The 23,871-nt window shown below is 49.9% G+C and overlaps 2 protein-coding genes across 8 annotated transcripts in view; both read left to right on the top strand.

Annotated features, from left to right (window-relative positions):
* Positions 1–6,333, top strand: part of PLEKHA4 (pleckstrin homology domain containing A4) — a 32,427-nt gene extending 26,094 nt beyond the window's left edge. For 5 of the 6 annotated variants that reach the window (XM_082368592.1, XM_082368594.1, XM_082368596.1 and 2 more), the window contains 4 exons: positions 2,791–2,952; positions 4,987–5,045; positions 5,455–5,567; positions 5,869–6,333. In XM_082368592.1, the coding sequence (XP_082224718.1) occupies positions 2,791–2,952; positions 4,987–5,045; positions 5,455–5,567; positions 5,869–6,131 (597 nt within the window). In that variant the 3' untranslated portion in view covers positions 6,132–6,333. Of the gene's footprint in view, positions 1–2,790; positions 3,264–4,986; positions 5,046–5,454; positions 5,568–5,868 lie in introns of those variants that run through there. The other variant, XM_082368597.1, reaches the window with a different exon arrangement.
* A 14-nt stretch (positions 6,334–6,347) lies between these two features.
* HSD17B14 (hydroxysteroid 17-beta dehydrogenase 14) lies at positions 6,348–23,608 on the top strand. 2 transcript variants are annotated; one of them, XM_082368681.1, is made up of 9 exons: positions 6,348–6,899; positions 7,409–7,447; positions 7,638–7,720; positions 8,240–8,306; positions 12,026–12,117; positions 22,542–22,646; positions 22,899–22,966; positions 23,083–23,179; positions 23,276–23,608. In XM_082368681.1, exons 1-9 carry the CDS (start codon positions 6,812–6,814, stop codon positions 23,447–23,449), a joined length of 813 nt encoding a protein of 270 aa, XP_082224807.1. In that variant the 5' UTR covers positions 6,348–6,811; the 3' UTR covers positions 23,450–23,608. The 2 variants fall into 2 exon arrangements, with proteins under 2 accessions (XP_082224807.1, XP_082224808.1); XM_082368682.1 differs by lacking the exons at positions 22,542–22,646; positions 22,899–22,966; positions 23,083–23,179; positions 23,276–23,608 and adding an exon at positions 17,385–21,141 and having other exon boundaries at positions 6,450–6,899.
* Positions 23,609–23,871: the final 263 nt, after the last annotated feature.

Here is a 23,871-nt window from a genome sequence, read left to right as displayed (position 1 = left end):
AAAGAAGCTGCAGCTCTGTATCGGAAACAAAGCTGAATTTATTACTTGCTTAAGCAACATAGACCTCTTGTAAGATACAGTCGCTCTGAGCAAAGCGGAGAGCTGATGTCATATGGCGTAGAGCTCGGAAACCGGTGGACTTTCGGGTTTAGGAGTTGTTCGACCTTAAGATGCGGAAACTTTGTGTCTGTTGTTGATTGGCTGATTTTCAGAAACGCGGGGCCATCGCTGATTGTTTGGCTTTCAGGAGCGCGGTTCCGGGGAAGCCAGTTACGATTGCTTGTTCGAATAGGTGGTGTTGTTCCCCCCCCCGCACCTCCCTTGGCAGTGCCACGCAGCATGCAGGATCTTAGCTCCCCGACCGGGGATGAAACCTGTGCCCCCTGCAGTGGAAGCGCGGAGTCTTAACCGATGACAGCCAGGGAAGTCCCCTCGAATAAGTTTAAAAGCATTTTTGGTGCTTCCTTATTACCCGTGGAAACCAAGTAATCAATCTGTCCTTTCTTAGGAGGAGAGGAACTTTATTCTCAGTGGTGTGTATAAAGGACATGGATTGTTGGAGCTGCGCCGAATAACACTTAATCTTGGGAATGGCTCCTGCCTCAGCCGTGCCGCGGCCAGCATCCGGGGGTGGTGTAAGGTTCTAGGTATTTCAGAGCTGATCAAGGAAAAAGATATGACCACTAGGTGGCAGTAGCACACAGAGCTTTAGTTGGTCCACACTGACAGATTTGCCTGTGGGAAAAGTCCCTCACAGCATGAGACCCTCCAGAGGTTACTGCTTGGGGGCCACTGCCCAGGAGGGGGTGGGGGGCGGGACAAGGGAACTCCCAGGAGAGAAGGAGATTAGAGAAGGGACTTAAGGGTCTAGGTGACGTGCTTAGTAGCACAGAGGGGAGTCTCTGGGTCAGAGAGCTCTTAAGGGCAGCAGCCTGTTGGGGGCTTTTTTTGTTTGTTTGTTTTGGTCCCGCCGCGAGGCATGCGGGATCTTAGCTCCCCGACCAGGGATGAAACCCGTGCCCCCTGCAGTGGAAGCGCGTAGCCCTTAAAACCACTGAACCGCCAGGGAATTCCCCGGTTGGGGGCTTTTATAGCTACAGGTTGATCTTACCTATGGCTAGCAGATGCTGGGTACAGCTTCACGGAGTATTCAAATCAGGCAGGCTCTAAATGGCTAAAAATATCCGTCTGCTTGAGCTATCTTTGAAACAAGGGATGTGTAAAAGTTTCAGTTTGGCCCTAGCAAGCTTTCGGGTCATTGGTCTGGCCTGCCATGAAGAAATAAATGACATAGGGTCAATTTACAGGAACTGCGATGTATCTAACAGGTGGGCATGTGACTCAGGATCGACCAAATCAGAGTCAAGTAGAGTAAACTGCAGTGATTGGTCCTACAATAGCAACAGATCTAAGCTGTCTGCCTAGAATGTTCTAGTTGGAGACTGCAGTGGAGAGTTCTCTCCCCACCCCCATCCCCTTTGTTTTTTGCTTAAACAATAAATTTATTGTCTTACAGTTCTGTAGGCTAGAAGTCTGAAATCAAGGTGTCGTCAGGGCCATGCTCCTTCTTTTTTTTTTTTTTTTTTTAATTTAATTCATTTATTTATTTGGCCGCGCTGCACGGCATGTGGGATCTTAGTTCTCTGACCAGGGATCCAACCTGCGCCCCCTGCAGTGGAAGCTTGGAGCCTTAACCACTGGACCGCCAGGGAAGTCCTGGGCCATGCTCCTTCTGAAGCAGCTGGGGAGGGATCCGTTCCTTGGCTTGTGGCATTATAACTTCAGTTGTCACGTGGCGTTCTCCCTAGGTGCATGATTGTGTCCAAATTACCCCCTTTCCGGAAGGATAACACGTTTGCAGCTCTATTGGCCAGTTTCCTGCCTGTAGCATCCCAGATGTCTGACAGCCTTCCTTCATTTTGTCCCATCTCTGTCCCCTTCAGTTTGACTTGGCAGCTTTTCTGCTGAGTTGGTTTACTGGGTCCACACATCATCACATGCCTAATCTCTCAGCAAATGGTTTTCCGGACACACCCTTGGTGTTCTCTTCAGAACAAGCTTCCTTGCAATACACATAGGCTGCGAATGTTCCAAATGTTCAAGTTCAAGTCCCCCCTTGATTTATCTCCGTCCTCTTGCATTTTAAGTTCTTAAGGCTATAAGTAAGTGATCATGATCAAGGTGTCATCAGAACCATATTTCTGATAGCTTCTGGTAAAGTTCCTTGGCTTGTGGCAGCATAACTGCAATTGTCACATGACAGTCTCCCTGCGTGTCTCTTCCCTCTGGTTTTGAGGGCGAGAGAGAGCTTGTAAAGTCCTCCCTCAGACAAACCCAAAGTGATCCTCCTGACGATCTAGTTACACGATAAATCTCATTCTTCCTTTTAATGTTTTCAAAGCTGATTCAGAGTATTTTTTTGTTTTTTTTTAATCACAAGCAACCCGGAGTCCTGACTACCACTGCAAAGAGACTTGATCTGTCCAGGGAAGTGCGGGTGTTTGTCAGTCTGGGGCTTCGGGTTTGAACAGGGCAGCTGATGGAGTTGAGGCTGGAGAGGTGGGTAGGGACCAGGCCACAAGGGGCCTCCAATGCCTTTGTCCTGAAAGCGCTTGGGGGCCATGGAAGGACTTGAGCAGCAGAGGGACAGCCTGTGCTCTGTGTGTAGAAGTAGCCCTCGAGATCCGGGGTGAACTTATTGGGAAGGGCAAGGCAGGGGGCTGAGAGGTTTAGGGAAGAGAGAAAATGGAGGCCAAGGTTGGAGTATCGCGGTGTTTCTCATCTCCCCAGGTCCCCCTGGCCCGGCCCCGGATGAGTGCTCAGGAGCAACTGGAGAGAATGCGCAGACACCAGGAGTACGGACGGCCTCTCCCTCGCCCAGCCTCCCCCCGGCTCCTCACTCTGGGGAGGACACTGTCCCCAGCCGGACGCCAGCCTGAGGCAGAACAAAAAGTGAGGGAAACGGGTGGGGCGGTGAAGCAGCAGTGGGTTCTTAGTTCCTAGTTGGAGCCTCAGTTTCCCTCTCTGTAAAATGGGGATGTTTTCCTTCCTCCGTACCCAGAACAGGTTTCCAGATTTTACCCCGCTTGTACCTGTGCTGAAATCAGCATCCTGGCTCCCTTATCGGTGGAAGACAGGGTGGGCCAGAGACAACATCTCCACCTCACCAGCGTTCTCCCTCCTCGGGGAGGGGGTGGGGGTCACAGGTCTGGATTGGAAGCCCAATTTTCCTTTTCAGTTACTATGTGTTGTCAAAGGCAAAATGAAAAGAAGAAAAATTGATCAAGTAAGGAAATAGATTTTATTCACGTTATGGTGATGGGGAGAGGACTCCAGATCCAAAGATCAGAGTGGTCCGGGCAGGATGGTATTTTTTGTTTGTTTGGTTGGTTTGTTGTTGGTGGGTTTTTTTTTTTGTTTGTTTGTTTTTGGCCACACCATTGCGCAGTGGCTTGTGGGATTTTAGTTTCCCCACCAGGGATTGAACCCGGGCCCTCTGCAGTGAGAGCGCAGAGTCCTAACCACTGGACCGCCAGGGAGTTCCCCATGGATGGTTTCATCTTAGACTTTTCTAGGGAGGAATTAGACAAGTGGGGTGATTTTACAGTTGGGATTGTTTTTGTAAACAGGGAGCATCTCAAGTCAGCTGAACACCAAACATTTATCTCTATGTCTAGCTAGTCTGGGGGCGACAAAGAGTTCAGCTAATCATTTATGACAAAAGGAATGTGAATGTGGAGGGTCTGTTTCTGGCCTTGTCACAGGTAAACGGGGTGGGGGGGTCATCTGTGAATCTTGTCGATGAAAATTCTATTAAAAACAAGTTAACAAGAAAAAAAGGGAATTTTATTTGAGCCAAACAGGATTGTAACCTGGGAGACAGACTCTCAGAAAGCTCTGAGAACTGTTCCATGTGTTAGAAGTCAAAAGGCACACTCATATCCATTTTCCAGACAAAGGATCGTACATCAAAATGACATACTGATGGGCTTCCCTGCTGGCGCAGTGGTTGGGAAGTCGCCTACCAATGCAGGGGACACGGGTTTGAGCCCTGGTCTGGGAGGATCCCACATGCCGCGGAGCAACTAGGCCCATGCGCCACAGCTACTGACCCTGCGCTCTAGAGCCCGCGAGCCACAACTACTGAGCCCACATGCCACGGCTACTGAGCCCACATGCCACGGCTACTGAGCCTGTGTGCCATGGCTACTGAAGCCCACGCACCTAGAGCCCGTGCTCCGCAGCAGGAGAGGCCATAGCAGTGAGAGGCCATCGCACCGTAACAGGAGTGGCCCCTGCTCACCCCAACCGGAGAAAAGCCCAGCACAGCAGCGAAGACCCAATGCAGCCAAAAAAATTAAGATAAATAAAATAAATAAATGTAAAAAAATAATAACTTAAAAAAAAATGACATACTGATATTTTTACATAAAAAGTTCACCAAGGATACATAGTCTAGGGAAGAACATACAAAGCCAGCAGCAAGTCACCATGATCTTCTACAGAGTTGGGAAAGAATACTGTTCCTTTAAGAAGTTACATTGGTAGTGTCGAAAGAAAGGGGAAAAAAAATGATCTTTACGATAGAGCAGGCACTGCCATCTCTGAGGAGCTCTGGTTAATGTGTAATGCAGATGCACAGTGCACATTAGGGAGGGAGGGAGGAGACTCAAGCACACAGAGAGAATTTTATGTTTAATTTTTCTTGTCCTGTCTTAAAATAGCAATTTTACTTCATCAGTCTTATCTAAGTCATATAGAGAAGAGGGGTTCTTTGCAGTAAGCCTTTTACCAGAATGCAAAAGGGCTGGGGGGGTGGCGGGCGGTGATTTTCCGAACTCCCCTTGTTTTCCAGGAGCTCAGGTAAAGTTAAAAATTGGCAGTGTCTTTGGGGCAGTTTTATCCCCTTTCTGAGCCCCTTCACCCTCAAAATGAGAACATGAGGACTTCCAGATGAGGAATTCTAATGCCCCAATTCCTTTGCAGCCTGTCTTGGGACACTCAGGAGCCCAGAAATGGCTTAGAAGCTCGGGGTCCTGGAGCAGGTAAGGAATTGGAGATCGGGGCAAGGAGCAGGGAAATCAGCAAAGGGGAGGAGAGTAGCATTGCTATTAATGTCTCCTGAGTACTCGTGAGTACTAAAGTACAGATCGCAGAGTCTTTTAGAGACGCTTGAGTTCCTGAGGAATCAGAAAGCCCTAGTTCGCAGTGAGAACTGCAGTTCCTTGGTCGATATCAAACTCCGCCCCTCCGTCCGGAAATCAGAGAAAATTTCCGGCAACCGGACTACAAATCCCAGAATGAACGCGGGCTTTTTAAAAGAGGGTCGCGCCCAGTTTAAAATCCTTCAGAGACACGTGCTAGGGACTACAACTCCCAGAAGGCCACGCGGGGCACTGGGGTCCTTACTGTACTGGCTAATTATACAACTTCCCCAAATCTCTTTCTTTCTAGTCCAAGGAACACCACCCCTTATTTGCCGACATCCGAAGGGCACCGGGAGCGAGTTCTCAGCCTCTCTCAAGCCCTGGCCACTGAGGCGTCGCAGTGGCACAGAATGATGACAGGTGAGAATGGGCTGGGGACTTTCGGCTCCTGGGTTTTAGGGAAGAGGGAGTCGGAGGCCTGGAATCGTAGGTGCTGATGGGTAGGGGTCTGAGGAATCCTTTATCTTTATGAGGAAAGAGCTGGACAGGGCTTGGGAGTTCTAGATCCCAGGAAGGAGGGGCCCAGGGTCCAGGAATTCTGGGTCTGGGAGAGGAGGGAGCTGGGAGGTCGGACTCCTAGGTCTGAGAGGAAAGGCCTGGGGGAGTCTGGACTTCTGGGTCCCAGAGTTTGCCATTCTCATACCCCATTCGTCCTCTCCAGGTGGAAATTTGGAGTCTCGAGGAGACCCTCTTCCCCCTGCCCCGCCGCCTCCTTCAGAGCCCCCGCCCCAGGTGTCCTCCCCCCCAAGATCTCCTCCAGCTGCCAATTCCCGCTCCTCGGGGTTCTCCCGCAGAGGTGGTGGGCGCGGCGCAGGCCCCGCCTCCTGGGAGCCGACGTGGGATTCCGGGATCGCCCCTCCCGCCCTAACCCAAGACGAGGGGGCGTGGCCTCTTCGAGTCACTCTGCTGCAATCCAGCTTCTGACCCGCCTAAAAGTGGCAACCAATCAGAGAGTGAGGGCGTGGCCTGGAGGTACCTCCCGGAGATCTGGAGCCTCTCCGGGAACCTGGGGGCGTGATCTGGTCCCCTCAGGTGGCCTAGAAGGGGAGGGGTTTCTATGGCCAAAGTTTGGTTTTCCCAACACTTGTCCAGATTTGGATTAAAACTTTGAACTTTTAGTCAAGAACTTTCTGTCTGTTTGAGGTTGTTACACTGGTGTCTCTGAGGGGTAGAGCCGGAGTCGTGGGCTTCTGGGCCCCGAGGGAGGAGGGGACAAGGACCTCGGACTTGTAGGTCTGAGGAAGGAGGAAGCTCGGGGTCCAGATTACTGGTTCTGAGGGAGGAGGGGGCTGGAGACCCGGATTCCTGGATCTGAAAGAAGAGAAGACTAGGGACCTGGAGTTTTGGGTCCGAGGGCAGAGGGGCCCAGACGCCAGGAATACTGAGTTTGAGGGAGGAGGAGTTTGGGGATCCGGACCTTTGGGTCTGAGGGAGGACGGGGCTGGGACCAACCTTCCAGGCTTCTGGCTTTCCTGGCAACGCCCCCCAGGGCCGGACTTCCAGGATCCGGCCCCTATTTACCGTTCGACCCCACGACCTCACCGGACTTTGAGGTGGATAGAAGCCTGGAGTGAGTGACAGAGGGAGAGACAGTCTCACGCGGAATGGCAACGGGAACGCGCTATGCTGGGAAGGTGGTCGTCGTGACCGGGGGCGGGCGCGGCATCGGAGCCGGGATCGTTCGAGCCTTCGGTGAGTGGGGTCTGGCTGGCTCTGAATATTGGGAGTCTAGGAGAGGAGGGACCCTGGGGGGATAATTAATGGGTGTGGAAAGAAGTATCTTCTGTACTGGAATCTAGATTCTTGTCTTATAAAATCCCATTTGCAAAGTTAATGAAAAGATAGGCAGTGGTAGCCTGGGGCCTGAGATTTTGGCGGATTTCCAAACGCCATTGACTCCCTTTCTGCGGGTCTCAGTAATAGCTACAAAACGGGTGGTTTGGGGGAACATGCCTCTTGCAGATTTAGGGTTTACTCTGGAACCCAGGGATGGAGGCTCAGGAGCTCCAGCAAGCACCTGGAGCAGCCAAGGAGAATATGTGTCAAAACTTCTGCCCTTTGTCCTAGGGGATTATCATGAGACTTTGGGGTCACGAGGGGAGCATAGTGGGAGACGGCCCCACTTCAGGTGGCCACTAGAGGGCAGCAGAGGGCTTCGCAAAGGCCTGTGCTGGGGTAACCTGTTCTCTTCCCGTCCTCAGTGGAAAGCGGTGCCCAAGTGGTTATCTGTGACAAAGATGGTGAGTGAGGGTCCCTCAGTCCTCACCCCCACCCCTCCAGGAGGAGTCCAAGCCCCCAGACCCTTCCTCTCTCAGAGCCAGGAGTCCAAACCCCTGGCCCCCTCCTTCCTCAGGCCCAGGAAACCAGGTCCCCAGCCTCCTCCTCCCTCAGACCCAAGAGTCCAGACCCCCAGCCCTTCTCTTCCTGCAGAGTCCGAGGGTCGGGCGCTGGAGCGGGAGCTTCCTGGCACTGTCTTTCTGCCCTGTGATGTGACTCAGGAGGAAGATGTGAGGGTGAGCGTATTTTCTGTCCCTACCCCCGGTATCTCCAATTGTTTCTCCACCCCGCCCCAGGCTTTTGCACATGCTGTTCCCTCTGCCTTTACCCCTTCTCCTGGCTAAATTGTACCCGTCCCAGAGGTTTCAGCTCAGTATCATTTCAAGGCTTTCCCTAACTCTGCCGGCCAGGTCCTGTGTCTCCTGGGAAGACTCTCCTTTATCTCCCACTCCTTCAAGGCTCTTGTCACACCTGTCATGTGGATTGGGACAAATAAATTCCTCACAGTGGGTCTCTTTCTGTAAGAGTTTTTCTCTTCCCTCAGGGTTTCTAGTCCTCTTTAGCCAGTATCTCTGACATCTGCCCCTGCACCGCAGCCCCAGGTCTCTGGAGTAGTGACCACAGTGTGAATGTCACCAGCCCTCTGGTCTCTGGCCCCTCAGCTGTGACTCCTGTCCCCACCTCGCTTTTGGGACCCTCGGCTCCACAAGGCCTGGTGCCAGCACTGCTCACTCACAAGATATCTTTCTCCCCAGACCCTCATTTCTGAGACCATCCACCGTTTCGGCCGCCTGGATTGTGTAGTCAACAACGCTGGCTACCGTGAGTCATGAGTCCTGAGGGCTGTTCTCCACTGGTGTCAACCCACCTCCTGGCTTCCCACCCCAATGCTGGCTCTGTTCCATCCCTGCTGTGTGCCCCCAGGCCTGTGCCCTTAGCCCTTTTACGCATCCGTTTCTACATTTCTAAAATGAAAATCACCATCCTTGTCATCATTATAGGGTCATTGTGAGTATTGAATAGTGTAGCTGCTCAACCTCATAATTACCGGAACTGTCTTGGGCAAATAGCTGCCATCTTGTAGCCTCAGTTTCTTATCTATGAAGTGAGACTGATGGCCCTTCTCTTTGTCCATGACTGAGAAGATGTACTCTCTACACATGGTCTATAGGGCTTGGTGTGGAGGCTTTGAAGGGAAATTGCCATCAGCTTCATGCTTACCCATCATAAGAATGCCTCACATTGGTAAACTGAATCTCAGAGAGGTGAACTGATTGGACTGGGGTCACACAGCAAGGCCATGTTAGAAAGAAGCCTCTCTTATTGGCTGGGCAACTTTGAGCAATTGACTTACCCTCTCTGGGCTGCACTTCCCTTCTCTTGTTGTAAGAATTTAGAGACGGCAGATACTAGTGCATCTTTTCTCTCTGTGTCCTTGATCCTTTCAACAGATATTTATTGAGCATCTACTATGCCGCACATTCTGTCCTAGGGACTGGGGATTTAGCAGTGAACGAAATTGACCAAGCATTCCTGTCCTCATGGGATTCACATTGTAGAGTAAGGAAATAGACAAGAAAAGACAGATACAGTTAATCCTCATTATTCGCAGATTCCATATTTGCGAACTCACCTCCTTGCAAGGTGGGTTGTAACCCCAGAATCAGTACTCACTGCGCTTTCCCGGTATTCACGGACATGCGCAGAAAGGCAAAAATTTGAGTTGCTCGTAGCACATGTTCCCAGCTAAGGTCAAACATGGTGATGCTCTGCCCTCTGGGTTCAGCTTTCAAACAGAGAGATGCCCAGAGGCGGAGACAGGAGAGGGCAGTGTCTGTAAGGAGCTCCCTCTGGGGCCAGCTGGATGGGTTTGAATCCCAGCTCTGGCATCTGTGAATGGGGCAGCCTCAGGCAAGTCACTTAACACTTCCTTATTTGCAAAATAAATAAAATAGAGTCTGCCAGTATGGGTTGTTTTTAGGATTTAAGATTATAATATTTATGTTAGATAGCCATATAACTATATACATATACATATGTACATATATACATACACATATATGTCCTGTCTTAGTCTGTTCATGCTGCTATAACAGAAATACCATGGGCTGGGTGGCTTAAATGACAAACATTTATTTCTCACAGTTCTGGAGGCTGGAAAGTCCAAGATCAAGTCAGAAGCAGATTTGGTGTCTGGTGAGGGCCTGCTTGCTGGGACCTCACATGGTGGAAGGAACGAAGGACCTCACGGGGGTCTCTTTTATAAGGGCACTAATCCCATTCAAGAGGGAGCCATCCTCATGACTTAACTCCCACAGAACCCCACCTCCAAATACCATCACATTGGAGGTTAGGATTTTAACATATGGAATTTGGGGAGGGGGACACAAACTTTCAGTTAATAGCATATATATGTTATAATGTAATATTATATATATGTATTTCCCCTAGGAGCAATGGGTCAATAGTCACTAATTCAGTGTTCGCTGTGACTTTGTGGACTACAGCTGCCTCAAATAAGGAGAATTGATTGTATATATTAGCATGTCTGGTAGTGATAAAGGCTATGAGGAAAAATAAATCTGATTGAGTGCTTAGAGAATGGCAAGGGCTGTTTTGGACAGAGGGTCTGGGGTGGAGTCTCTGAAGATGTTTGAACTGTTCTCTGAAGGAAGCAAGGCCATAAGCCCTGGGTCTCCAGGAGGAATAATCCAATATTTCATTAACTTTCCATTGTCTTGTTTCCCATCTCTCTGTCCCTTCATCCACTTTGACTCTTAAAGCCTTTGGAAGGTTCAGGGTCCATTTTTCCCAGTTTCTTTTTTTTTTTTTCCTGTTCTTACTCCTATCTTTCCTGCTTCTTTTCTTCTGAATGTTGATTTGTCTGTCCCTCTTCCATCCACCCAGTTCTTTCTATTTTTAAAAAAAATATTTATTTATTTGGCTGCGCTGGGTCTTAGTTGTGACACGTGGGATCTTTTAGTTGTGGCTTGTGGGATCTAGTTCCCTGACCAGGGATCGAAGCCAGGCCCCCTGCATTGGGAGTGCAGAGTCTTAACCACTGGACCACCAGGCAAGCCCCCTCTTTCTATTTATTTAACAAACACATTTATAGTACTAAGTGTCAGGCACAAATATTGACTTGTGAAATTTCTAAGCCTGAGAACAAAGTGTTATCCTCATTCTGCAGATGAGGAAACAGGCACAGAGGGGCAAAGTGACTTGCCTAAAGTCACACAGCCAAGAAGTATCAGAGCTAAGATTTGAACCCAGGCCTTCTGGCCCTGAGACTGGTTTTTTGTTTGTTGTTTTTTCTTTTGCTGCTCCTTTTAATTTTTTAAATATTTGTTTATTTATTTGGTTGCACCAGGTCTTAGTTGCGGCTCTAGGGCTCCTTTAGTTGCGGCTTGCCAGCTCCTTAGTTGCTGCATGCAAACTCTTAATTGCGGCATGCATGTGGGATCTAGTTCCCTGACCGGGGATCAAATGTAGGCCCCCTGCATTGGGAGCGCAGAGTCTTATCCACTGCGCCACCAGGGAAGTCCCTGCTCCTTTTAATTTTTTTTATTGAAGTATAGTTAATTTATAGTCTTATAGTTAGCTTCAGGTATACACCATAACGATTCAGTATTTTTGCAGACTGTATTCCATTACAGGTTACTTCAAGATAATGGCTATAATTCCCTGTGCTATACCGTATATCCTTGTTGCTTATCTACTTTATACATAGTAGTTTGTATCTGCAGTAGTTTGTATACTCCTAATTTGTCCCTCTCCCGTTTCTTCCCCCCTTTGGTAACCACAAGTTTGTTTTCTATATCTGAGTCTGTTTCCATTTTGCATATATATTTACTTGTATTATTTGTGAGATTCCACATGTAAGTGATATCATACAGTTTTTGTCTTTCTCTGACTTATTTCACTAAGCATACTCTTCTCTAGGTTCATCCATGTTGCTGCAAATGGCAATATTTCATTCTTTCTTTCTCTTTTTTTTTTTTTTTAAACTTTGGGTTTATTTATTTATTTACTTATTTATGGCTGTGTTGGGTCTTCGTTTCTGTGTGAGGGCTTTCTCCGGTTGCGGCAAGCGGGGGCCACTCTTCATCGCGGTGCGCGGGCCTCTCACTATCGCGGCCTCTCTTGTTGCAGAGCACAGGCTCCAGACGCGCAGGCTCAGTAGTTGTGGCTCACGGGCCCAGTCGCTCCGCGGCATGTGGGATCTTCCCAGACCAGGGCTCGAACCCGTGTCCCCTGCATTGGCAGGCAGATTCTCAACCACTGCGCCACCAGGGGAGCCCTCATTCTTTCTTTTAAGGCTAATATTCCAAGTGCACATACAAACCACATCTTCTTAATCCAATTTTGAGACGACTTTTTAAGTAACCACTATGCAGCCTCCTTTCCTTTTCAGGACCCCTGACCCTCTTGTCTGCCACTCCTCCCCCCTGCACCCCGCAGTGCCTATCTCCCTTCCCTGCTCTCCTGTCTTCATGGTTCCCTCATCCTCTCCTCTCTCTCTCTTCCACCCCCACCCTTAGATCCACCTCCGCAGTGGCCCGAGGAGACCTCTGCCCAGGGCTTCCGGCAGCTGCTGGAGCTGAACCTGCTGGGGACGTACACCCTGACCAAGGTGAGCAGCTGCCTGACAATGAGATTGTCAGACCCACTTTGTCTCAGAGCCAAATGTTTTCTGTGCCTTGCTTTGATCTTATTCCGGAAGGACTCCATTTCTGTAGAAAAGAAATGCGTGCAGATCCCTACATCTGGCCAAAGCTACCTGTGTTGCTACGTAGCCCGGTCTTCTTAGGAACCTTCCAGAACCTTCCACAGTGGTGTGGTGGGAGTGGTGGGGGATGTTAAGGATCTGGAGAAAGGAGTTAGGACAAAGAATCAGTAATAGACAGTTACAGCTTTGCTACCCAGTGAATAGCTATTAGGAGCAAAGAGTATCTCCTTCTACCTCTACGCCTTTCCTCTGAATCTTCCCCAAATCGCCTCCTACTTACTATCTCAGTTCAAATACCATCTCTTCAGAAAGGCCTTTCCTGACTACCCTTGCTCATATGGCACCTACATGTACATATTCGTTCTCTACGATAACAACTTATTTTCATCAAAGTGCTTTTTATTTATTTATTTAATTTATCATCATAATACTTTTTTTTTTTTTTTTTTTTTTGCTGTGCTGCGGGACTTGTAGGATCTTTGTTCCCCGACCAGGGATCGAACCCGTGCTTCCTGCAGTGGAAGCGCAGAGTCCTAACCACTAGACCGCCAGGGAATTCCCCATTATAATACTTTTAAAAAATAATTAATTACTTTATTTATTTTTGGCTGCGTTGTGTCTTCATTGCCATGTGCCGGCTTTCTCCAGTTGTGGCGAGTGGGGGCTACTCTTTGTTGCAGTATGTGGGCTTCTTTTTTAATTATTAGCACCTTTAATTATTATTTATTTATTTATTTATTTTGGCTGTGTTGTGTCCTCGTTTCTGTGCGAGGGCCTCCTCTAGCTGCGGCAAGCGGGGGCCACTCTTCATCGCGGTGCGTGGGCCTCTCACTATCGCGGCCTCTCTTGTTGCGGAGCACAGGCTCCAGACGCGCAGGCTCAGCAGCTGTGGCGCACGGGCCCAGTTGCTCCGCGGCACGTGGGATCTTCCCAGACCAGGGCTCGAACCCGTGTCTCCTGCATTGGCAGGCATACTCTCAACCACTGCGCCACCAGGGAAGCCCAGTATGTGGGCTTCTCATTGCAGTGGCTTCTCTTTGTTGAGGAGCGCGGGCTCTAGAGCGCGCGGGCTCAGTAATTGTGGCGCACGGGCTTAGTTGCTCCGCGGCATGTGGGATCTTCCCGGACCAGGGATCGAACCCGTGTTCCCTGCATTGGCAGGCGGATTCTTTTTTTTTTTTTTTTTAAGATGGAAGTCAGCATTTTTTTTTTTTAAAGATTTAATTCTTTTTATTTATTTATTTATTTATTTATCTATGGCTGTGCTGGGTCTTCGTTTCTGCGCAAGGGCTTTCTCTAGTTGTGGCAAGCGGGGGCCACTCCTCATCGCGGTGCGCGGGCCTCTCACTATCGCGGCCTCTCTTGTTGCGGAGCACAGCCTCCAGACGCGCAGGCTCAGTAATTGTGGCTCACAGGCCCAGTTGCTCCGCGGCATGTGGGATCCCCCCAGACCAGGGCTCGAACCCGTGTGCCCTGCATTGGCAGGCAGATTCTCAACCACTGCGCCACCAGGGAAGCCCCCATTCTGTCATTCTTGCTTCTTGTTGACTCCTCACTTTTTCTTTTCTTTACCTTTTCTGGAGTATTTGAAAGCAAATCTCAGATAGCATTATTTCACCCATAAATAAAATAATTCAGTATGATCTTTACTAGATAAGGTTTTTTTTTTTTTTAAGTGTGTATCTGTGTGCTCTTTTAGACAGGGTGGGTGGTCAGAACGCTTCTCTAAGAGGTGACATTTGAGTCAGGACCCCAAGGAGGTATGTGGGCAATTGCGGTCCAGCAGAGGAACAGCCAGTGCAAAGGCCCTGGGGTGGGAATGCTTGGCGTGTAGGAGGGACAGCGAGGAAGGCAGCGTGACTGAAGCAGACGAAGCAGCGAGAGGCTGGAAGTTGAGGGCAGATCGTGCTGGGTCTTGTAAACCACGGAGAGGACTTGGCTTTGACACTGAGCTGGGAGCCATAGAGTGTTCGGAGCAGAGGAACTCGAACTGCTGTTAAGTGGGATCTGGTGCCATCTGGTGGCCCCGTGGGGAACAAAGTGGGGGGCAAGGGCAGAGGCCAGGAAGCCAGTGAGGAGGTGACGATGGCTGTGGATTTGGTGAGAAATGGTCTGATTCTGCATACATTTTTTTCATAAGTTTTTCTGTTTATTTATTTATTTATTTTTATTTGGCTGCCTCAGGTCTTAGTTGTGGCACGCAGGATCTTCATTGCAGCGAGCGGGCTCTTCATTGCTGCTTGCGGGCTTCTCTCCAGTTGTGGTGCTGGGACTCCAGAGCGCACGGTCTCAGTAGTTGCCGTGTTAGGGCTCTCCAGTTGTGGCACGCGGGCTTAGTTGCCCTGTGGCATGTGGGATCTTAGTTCCCTGACCAGGGATCGAACTCGAGTTCCCTGCGTTGGAAGGCGGATTCTTAACCGCTGGACCACCAGGGAAATCCCTGGATGCATTTTAAAGGTAGGCTTGTTAAGATTTCCTTATAGACTAGATGTGGCGGCCGACTTGAGAAAGAAAGGAGTGGGTGGGGTTTTTGTTTGTTTGTTTGTTTCCCCCAACCCCAATCGCCAGCAACCGGCAGGAGGGCGTTGCCATCTGCTGCCCTGGGGAAGCCCGGGGAGGAGCAGGCGGGGTGGGGGGCTGTCGAGTGAGAGATGCCCCCCAGACATCTGCGTGCGGGCCATGGGTCTAGGGCAAAGGTTGAGGCCTGGAGACATCAGTTTGCAGTGCACCAGCTTGAGGCTAGAGGAGCTCAGGAAAGCGAATGTAAACAGAGGGGAGAGGGGCATGGAGTGGGTCAGGGGTCACCTGTGTGGAGAAGCTCAGGTGCTTCCCCAGATCTCGTCCGAAATCCAGGTGAAATATCCCCGGGCAGTTGGATAATCTGTCTCTCAACCAATCAACCCTGGCTCCTGTCCCCAGCTGTTCACCTTCTAAGATTGGCACCTCCTGGGAATTCCCTGGCTGTCCAGCGGTTAGGACTGCGCGCTTTCACTGCGGAGGGCACGGGTTAAATCCCTGGTCTGGAAACTAAGATCCCGCAAGTCAGTGGTACTCGGCCAAAATAATAATAATAATAATAATAATAATAATAAAGATCGGCACCTCTGTACAATAAGGCATGCACACACCACAGCCCGTAAAGGGTATGTGTGTGTGTGTATTCTTTTTTCCCTTCCTTGGCCGTGCCGGCGGCATGTGAGATCTTAGCTGCCCCACCACGGACCGAACCTGAGCCCCTTGCATTGGAAGCACGGAGCCTTAACCACTGGACCACCAGGGGCTTCCCGTGTGTGTGTGTGTGTGTGTGTGTGTGTGTGTGTGTGTGTGTTTCTTTCTCTCCCTCCCTCATTAATTGCCAGCATTTTTAAAAAGAGAGAAATTTCTCACAAACAACTGGATTTCTGGTTTCTCTTGAAAAGTTGTCCAACTGGACCCATGGCAAGGGCGACAGTCTGCTAAATGTGGCCTGGCTCCCCACTGTACCCCAATCCCCAGCTCTCCCTCCTTGGCCTCCCGACTCTGTTACCTGTGAGTGGCTGGTGCAGAAGCCTCACATGAGGGTCTAGATCTGGGGTCCACCTGCCTGGGTTCTCTGTCACTTCCTACTTGTAACATCAGGCAAGATACTCAGTCTCTCTGCACCTAGGTTTTCTCATCTGTAGAAGAGGCTAATAGTGGTAGCTTATTTACAGCGTTGTCCTGAGAATTGAATGAGATTAAATTAAATACCCACAAAGCCCTTAGAACATACCTGGCACAGAGTTTACTGTCTGCAAGGTATTATTGTTTATCGCGAACCTTGCCCCATTCTGTTTCTTGCGGCCAATCCACCTCACTCAGTTTGCAGTCTCTGAGATACATATTGGGCAAATGAATCCTGGGAGAAGTAGAAGGGAAAAGGTGAAGTTTGAGCTGAACCTTGAATGGGAGGGAAGGAAGTAGAGAAGTAGGACACAGGGTGTTTCACTTGCCAAAAGAGTGTGCAAAGGCCCTGGGGCAGAAACCACCTGGGTATATTTTAAGAACAGGAGAACCTCCATCTCCATCTCCCTTTAGCAATCATAAGCATTTTGTTAAGCTTGTTCTATCCACTGCCTCCTGCCATCCCCTACCCGGACATCATATAATTTCATTAGTAAGAACTTCATAAATACTACCAATGGATTAGAACGTTTATTTATTTTTATTTTGACATAATTTAAGACTTACAAAATATTGCCCGGATAATACAGAGAAGTCCTGTATACGCAGACTCCCCGTTGTTAACATTTTACCACATTTGCTTTATTCTTCTATCTCTCTATTTGAGAGTAAGTTGCAAGCATGATGTCTATTTACCCTTCAGTGCTTTGGAGGGTATTTCCTAAAAACTAGAACATTCTCTTACACAATCATAGTAACATTAACATTGATATCATGATCTTAGCTAATCTAGAGACTTTCTTATTCAGATTATTACAATTCTTATCACAGTACCATTGCCACACCTGTGTTAGTTGGGGTTCCCCCAGAAGCAGAGTCCAGGTGGGGATTGAAGGGCAGGATGGATGGAAGGCAATCCCAGGAATCGCTGCCTTCAGCCTGGGGAGTAGTTGCCAGGCAGCTGATGAAGGGCGTCACCAAGCAAGTTACCACCAGGTGGGGCACCATCCCCTGGGGGCACTCTGGGAGCAGCGAGAAATATCCACCTCAGAGTTATCCCCCCATCTAAGAGGCAAGGGAGAGCCAAATATTGTTTTAACTTAAAAATACACTTGGGGGTCTTCCCTGGTGGTCCAGTGGTTAGGACTTCATGCATTCACTGCCAAGGGCCTGGGTTCAATCCCTGGTCTGGGAACTAAGATCCTGCAAGCAGTGTGGGGTGACCAAAAAAAAAAAAAAAAAACACATTTAACTTCATGTTAATGATTAAAATTAAGACTTTTTTACATGACCAAATTACTATTAGATCTCCTAAGAAAATTAACAGTAATTTCTTAATACCATTTAATACCCAAGCCCTATTTAAATTCACCTAGTTGTTCCCAAATGTCTTATTACAGTTGGTTTGTTCACACCAAGCTCCAAAGTCTGCCGATTGCATTTGGTTTTTCAGAGGGCAGAGACTTTTGTCTGCTTCTTCCTGCCTCTATCCCAGTGCCTGTTGTAAAGAAATTTGTCAACATGTGTAGGTTGCTGCCATTATCACCATCGTCATCATTATAGCCATCACCACCATCATCATCATCACCATCATTCCCATCACCACCATCATCATCATTAACATCATCATAACCATCTTCACCATCATTGCCGTCATCACCATCATCATCATCATAACCATCATCACCATCACCATCATCACCATCATTACCATCATCATCATCACTGCCATCACCACCCTCATCATTATAATCATCACCACCATGACTGCCATCAGCATCATTGTCATCATTATTAAACCATCATCATTACCATCTTCACCATCATTGCCGTCATCATCATTGTAACCATCACCACCATCACTGCCATCACCATTATCATCATCATTATTTACCACCATCATCATGACCATCTTCACCATCATTGCCATTACCACCATCATCACCATCATCGCCATCATCACCATCATTCCCATCACCACCATGACTGCCATCATCATCATCATCATCATCATTTACCACCATCATTACCGTCTTCACCATCATTGCCATCATCCCCCCATCATTATCATCATTACCTTCATCACCATCATCATCATCACCACCACCAATGTCCCTTGAAAGCTCTTTAAATGTTGATTCTGGGACCCCAGGCCTCCTGAATCAGAATTTCTGGGTCTTTGGCCTCCCTGGTGGATTCTGACACAAGCCAAAGTTAGCCATTCCCTAAGCTAGAGAAAACAACAGAGGAATTAGGGATATTTATATAGTTAAGGAAATGAGATCTTGTCAGTAGGGATCACAGAAGATGTTTGAGCACAGGAGTGTCCATTATAGACTCTCAGAGCTGGATTGGTTCTTAGAGACCTATCCATTCGTTCATCTATTTAGTCATCAAAGACTGACCAAGCATTTGTAGTTGCTGGGGATACACCACGTGGTCTTTGCCCTTGTGGAGTTTATAGTCATGGGGCAGCCAAGTGTTACTAAATAAACAAGAGACGAGTTTATATGGGTGACTGTGTTCTGGTGCTGGTTTGTTCTGGGGGTCAGGGTAGGCTTTTTGGAGGAAGTGAAACATGAATGACATTAACTAGGGGAGAGGTGGGGCAAAGGGAGGGAGTCAGGCCATTAAGAGTCCAGTGGGTCCTTGATGGAGCTACACGGAGATGCAGGTGTTCCTGGCAGAGAACAGCCTGTGCAGAGGCCTGGCCGTGGGAGAGAGTTAGGAGCTCTCAAGGTGCTGAGTGCAGTGAGTGAAGGGGGTGGTACAGGAGGGGGTTGGGGGGGCAGATATATCAGGCTTGGATGGCCATGCTGAGGCATCTGGTCTTGACCTCAAGAGCAAAAGGAAGCCATAGAAGATATCTGAGCAAGGAAGTGATGTGAGCCCATTAATACTAACAGATCATTAGTAGTAACAGATCATTCCGTCTCTTGTATGAGGAACAAATCTGTGGGCAAAGTGGGGTGAGAATTCGTATCAGGAGATGATCGCACTTGTGCACGTGAGAAGAGGTGGCCTTCAAGGCCTCACACACTCTGGCCCCTGTTGCTCCTCTGATCTCACTTCCCACCGCAGTGGCCTCGTTGCTGCCAAACACACCCAGCCTGGTTCTGCCTCAGGGCCTTTGCACTCGCTGTTCCCTCTGCCCAGCATGGTTTTCTCTAAGAAATGCCTACAGCTCACACCTGGACTCAAAATGCTCAAATCTGGGACTTCCCTGGCGGCCCAGTGGTTAAGACTCCACGCTTCCACTGCAGGGGGCATGGACGGGTTCAATCCCTGGTCCAGTAACTAAGATCCCGCAAACTGTGAGGAGAGGCCAAAAAAAAAAGAATGAAAAAAAAAAAATCTCAAATCTCACCTTCCCAAAGCCCTCCCTTGGGCACCCTGTTTGAAACTACACCCTGTTTGAAACTGCACTACACTCCCATTCCCCCTCCTCCTGCTCTCCTTCTTGTTTCATATCCCTAATTACACTCTAGAACATTCCATAGTGCACTTGTGTCTGTTTCTTGCTGCCTCCCCATGGAACTTGGGCTCCACGAGGGCAGAAATCTCTCCCGGTCTTGTTTCCTGCAGTATCCCCAGCATTTACCCCAGTACCTGGCACATAATATATCCTCACGAAATGTTTGTTAAATGAATTAACGAGGCGGAGGGAATTGTAGAGATTCAAGAGCTCCTTGGTGATGGGTCTGATGAGGAATTGAGGGTGAGGGAGGCTCCAGAAGACCCCCAGATCTCCCGGGTCTCCGGCTTGAGAAACTGGGTGGGAGCGGGCCCCATGTCAGAGGCTGGGAACCAGGAAGAGGGGCAGATTTTAGGGGGAGACAATGGGGTAAGTCTTGCACTCGAGACATGGAGATGAAAATGCCCGAGGGGGCCAGGTCAGGAGCTCCAGAAGGGAGCTCCAAGGAAGATTTAGGAGATGCTGGTGGAAACCCAGCAAAGTGTGAGGGGGGAGGTCCCATGGCAGGGCGTGGAGAGCGAGAAGCAGACCCAGGAACCTGAACATTTAGGAGACCTGGAGTCAGGCCAGGGAGAGCCTGCGGGAGTTCTCTGAGCAAGCCAGGCTGTTTCAAATCGGTCGTCTGAAGGGAGGAAGGGAAGGAGGGACACAGGGAGTCAGCAGGTCTCTTACCAGCAGGTTCTTGATGTAGCTACACAGAGGTACAGGCGACCTTGGCAGGAGGAGTGGGGGAGGATGCCTGCCAAGGAATGCCTGGGTTAGGGTTGGAAAGGGGCCACAAGGAGTGTGGGACAAATATTTATTGAACGCTAGCTGTGTACCCAGTGCTGGGATGAGGGTGGTGAATAAACCCGTCTCAGCCCCCATGGACCTCACCTTTGCAGGGTGGGGGAGGGGAGGGAGTTAAACAGCTGGGCAGGGAGTGAGGAGGGTTAAGGAGAGAAATATGGCCAGGGCAGGGCCTGGGGAGGCAGGGTTTCAAGGCTGGTGAGAGCGAGGGGAGGCAGGGAGGAGAACAATTAAAGTTGTCAGAAGTTTCTTTTTTTTTAAAAAAAATTTTTTTTTTTTGATGTGGACCATTATTAAAGTCTTTATTGAATTCGTTACAATATTGCTTCTGTTTTATGTTTTGGTTTTTTGGCTGCCAGGCATGTGGGATCTTAGCTCCCCGAGCAGGGATCGAACCTGTATCCCCTGCGGTGGAAGCTCAGAGTCTTAACCACTGGACCGCCAGGGAAGTCCCAAGTTGTCAGAAGTTTTTATTTGCTTATGGGTTTTGGTCTCAGATGGCCAAGCCACAAATACTGGCTCGTGACCGATCACGTGACCCTCTGAGCATCAGTCACCCTTTCGCTCCTTGGTCTCCTCACCTGGAGGAAGGGGCTGTCGACTAGACCTTATTTTGGGGTTGTCGTGAGGATTAAATGAGCTAATCTGTGTAAAGAGCTGAGAACAGGACTTCCCTGGTGGCGCAGTGGTTAAGAATCCGCCTGCCAATGCAGGGGACACGGGTTGGAGCCCTGGTCCAGGAAGATCCCACACGCCGCGGAGCAACTAAGCCCGTGCGCCACAACTACTGAGCCTGCGCTCTAGAGCCCACGTGCCACAACTACTGAGCCCGCGTGCTACACTACTGAAGCTCGCGCGCCTAGACCCCATGCTCCGCAACAAGAGAAGCCACCGCAATGAGAAGCCTGCGCACTGCAATGAAGAGTAGCCCCCGCTCACCGTGACTAGAGAAAGCCCACGTGCAGCAACGAAGACCCAACGCTGCCAGAAATAAATAAATAAATTTATTTAAAAAAAAAAAAGCTGAGAACAGGGGCAGGCACATAATAGATCCTCAATAAATTTCATTCATTGATGCCAAAGATATTTATTGAACACCTACTATGTGCCAGACACCTTAGTACGGGGGATGAATCAAAATAAGAAATTCCAACTGTCCCTCATGGGTTTTTGCATTCTGGTGGGAGAGACACAGAATAAGCAAATAAGTAAGTAAAGAAAAATATATGGCATGTCAGAAGGAGGTGTGTGACACAGGGAAAAGGAATCAGGAAGAGGGCTGGGGACCCAGGGGTAGGCAGGTTGCAGTTTTAAATAGAACAGTCAGGGAATCCTCACTGAGAAGATGGCATTTGAACAGGATTTGAAGTTGCTGAGGGGATAGTATTGTCCCACTTTAGCCCTGAAACTGTGGACTGAATGTCCCATGTCCCCAGAAACCCTTCAGTCCTGGGCAAACTGAGGAAAGTTGGTCACCCTAGGAGTGAGTCACATGCTATGTCAGGAGAAACATTCTGAGCAGAGGGAACAGCAAATGCAAAGGCCCTGAGGTTGGAACTCGGGGAGTGTTTGAAGATACAGCACTGGGGACAGGGTGGAGGCCGTTTGTTTCTGAGGGAGTGGAGGTTAGAAAGAGCTGGTGGGGTGAACCGGAGAGAGAGAGCTAATTTAGCTTCCCATTCTGAGTATCCCTTGGGTGAGCCAGCTTGTGTCCATTAATCTTTCGTGGCAGGAACAGTCCTTGCCCAAGGCAAGCAAGGGGAGGGATAGAATTTGAGTTTATTCAAGGTCATGTGTAATGGAAGAACAGAGAGACCAACTGGGAGGGAGAGAGAAGGAAAGGGAGAGGGAAAGAGTTGAGAGTTAGTTTAGGGACCTCCGGATAGCCAGGGGTTGCCAATTCTGTTGGCAGAATACGGAGTACATTTCATGAAGTCTTCCCATGGCACATTCTGACCACAGAGCTTTCCCTAAAACTCAGAGAAACCATCTTCCCCTCCACGGATGAAAGAGATTCGTCCCATTTTTGTAAAATATGCAGCCATCTTGGTCTCTCTTGCATTTTCCTATCTTGTTATGGACAGGAGTTTTGAGTAATATACAAAGGCCTAGAGAGAGAGAGACACAGGGACCCTGAGAGAGGGGGACAAGGACACAGAAAGGGGAGGCAGAGACAGAGAGAGAGGCAGGCAGTAGAAGAGACAGAAAAATCCCTTCCAGACAAGGAGAGACTCCTTAAGGGGTGAGACCCAGAGACCCTGAGGCAAACCAGAGAAGGTGCACCCAGAACCCTGGCTGCTGTCCCTACAGGTACCCAGATCAACTAGTGAGCATACCCGGGAGATGGTCATCGGATGCATTTCAACGGGGCGGGGGGAGATCCAGGGGCTTGGGTGGCTTACTCTGCCTTCTGTCTCCCCAGCTCGCCCTCCCTCACCTGCGCAAGAGCCGGGGGAATGTCATCAACATCTCCAGCCTGGTCGGGGCAATTGGCCAGTCCCAGGCGGTTCCCTATGTGGCCACCAAGGTACACCACCTAGGTACCCTGCCCCTTCCTTCAGGAGCCTCAGCCCTGAGGCATGGCCGCCACCTGTGACATGTTGTTATACATCAAGGGTCTCCCAAGAGACAGAGCCTGGTGCAGCCCAACGAAACCTGCAGGGAGAGCGTGACTTCCCTCTTCTGATGCCCCTGCTTGATGCCCCCTGGTTGGGAGGAGAGGACAAAAGGAACCTCATCTTCTCTGGTCTGAACTTTCTCCATGCCCCGTCTTCTGCAGGGGGCAGTAACAGCCATGACCAAAGCCTTGGCCCTGGATGAGAGTCAATATGGTGTCCGTGCCAACTGGTGAGCAGCTCCACGTGGGCTGAGAGTCTCCTGGGGGAGCTGGGAAGACTGGGAGTGAGCCCAAGAGGCAGTGTTTGCGGCAGACTTCCCTGACCCCCTCTCCTGCCTCACCCCAGCATCTCCCCAGGAAACATCTGGACCCCACTGTGGGAAGAGCTGGCAGCCTCAACGCCTGACCCCACAGTCACAATCCGAGAGGGCACGCTGGCCCAGGTAGGGGTGGGGGCCAGGGCCAGGGCCAGGTGGCATGGGGGTGGCGGTCAGGTGGTGGCTCCTCTTGACCCTCCTTTTCCCGTTGTCTCTCCCCAGCCCCTGGGCCGCATGGGCCAGCCAGCGGAGGTGGGGGCTGCCGCTGTGTTCCTGGCCTCCGAAGCCAGCTTCTGCACTGGGATTGAGCTGCTAGTGACTGGGGGTGCGGAGCTGGGGTATGGGTGCAAGGCAGGTCGGGGCGCCCCCGTGGAGGCCCCCACCATCCCTTCGTGATCTCCCACATTTCCACTTGGGCCTCCCTGACTAGGGCTCTCCCACCCAAAACTCAGTCTCCCAAATTCCAGTTTTCCCCCCCAACTCTAGACATCAAGCCCACTTACCAATGTGCCAAACCACCGCACAGGTTCCCATAAAAGCGCTCTGCAGCCAGAAGGAGGAAGCCATCATTACATTTATTTTCGGCCCTTTATGAGTCCTACCACACCAGGACCCCGTCCCCCCGCCCCACCCAGCCCCACGCATTCCCACGCGTGGCCTGGACCCGAGGGACTACAACTCCCGGCAGGCTTTGCGGCAGGAGCCTGCAGCCAGGGTCTCCTGGGAAAAGTATTGCAGGTCGGCTTCGCCAGCACGCTAATTAAAAAGGCCCGTAGGGGAGAGTAAATTAAGCTCCGATTAGGAGATAATGGAGGAGG

This window comes from Balaenoptera borealis (assembly GCF_965194805.1).
Source record: "Balaenoptera borealis genome assembly, chromosome: 19".
In the NCBI taxonomy this organism is placed as follows: Eukaryota; Metazoa; Chordata; class Mammalia; order Artiodactyla; family Balaenopteridae; genus Balaenoptera; species Balaenoptera borealis.
The sequence above is the reverse complement of the archived record's forward strand: the minus strand, read 5'-3'. Positions and strand labels throughout refer to the sequence as shown.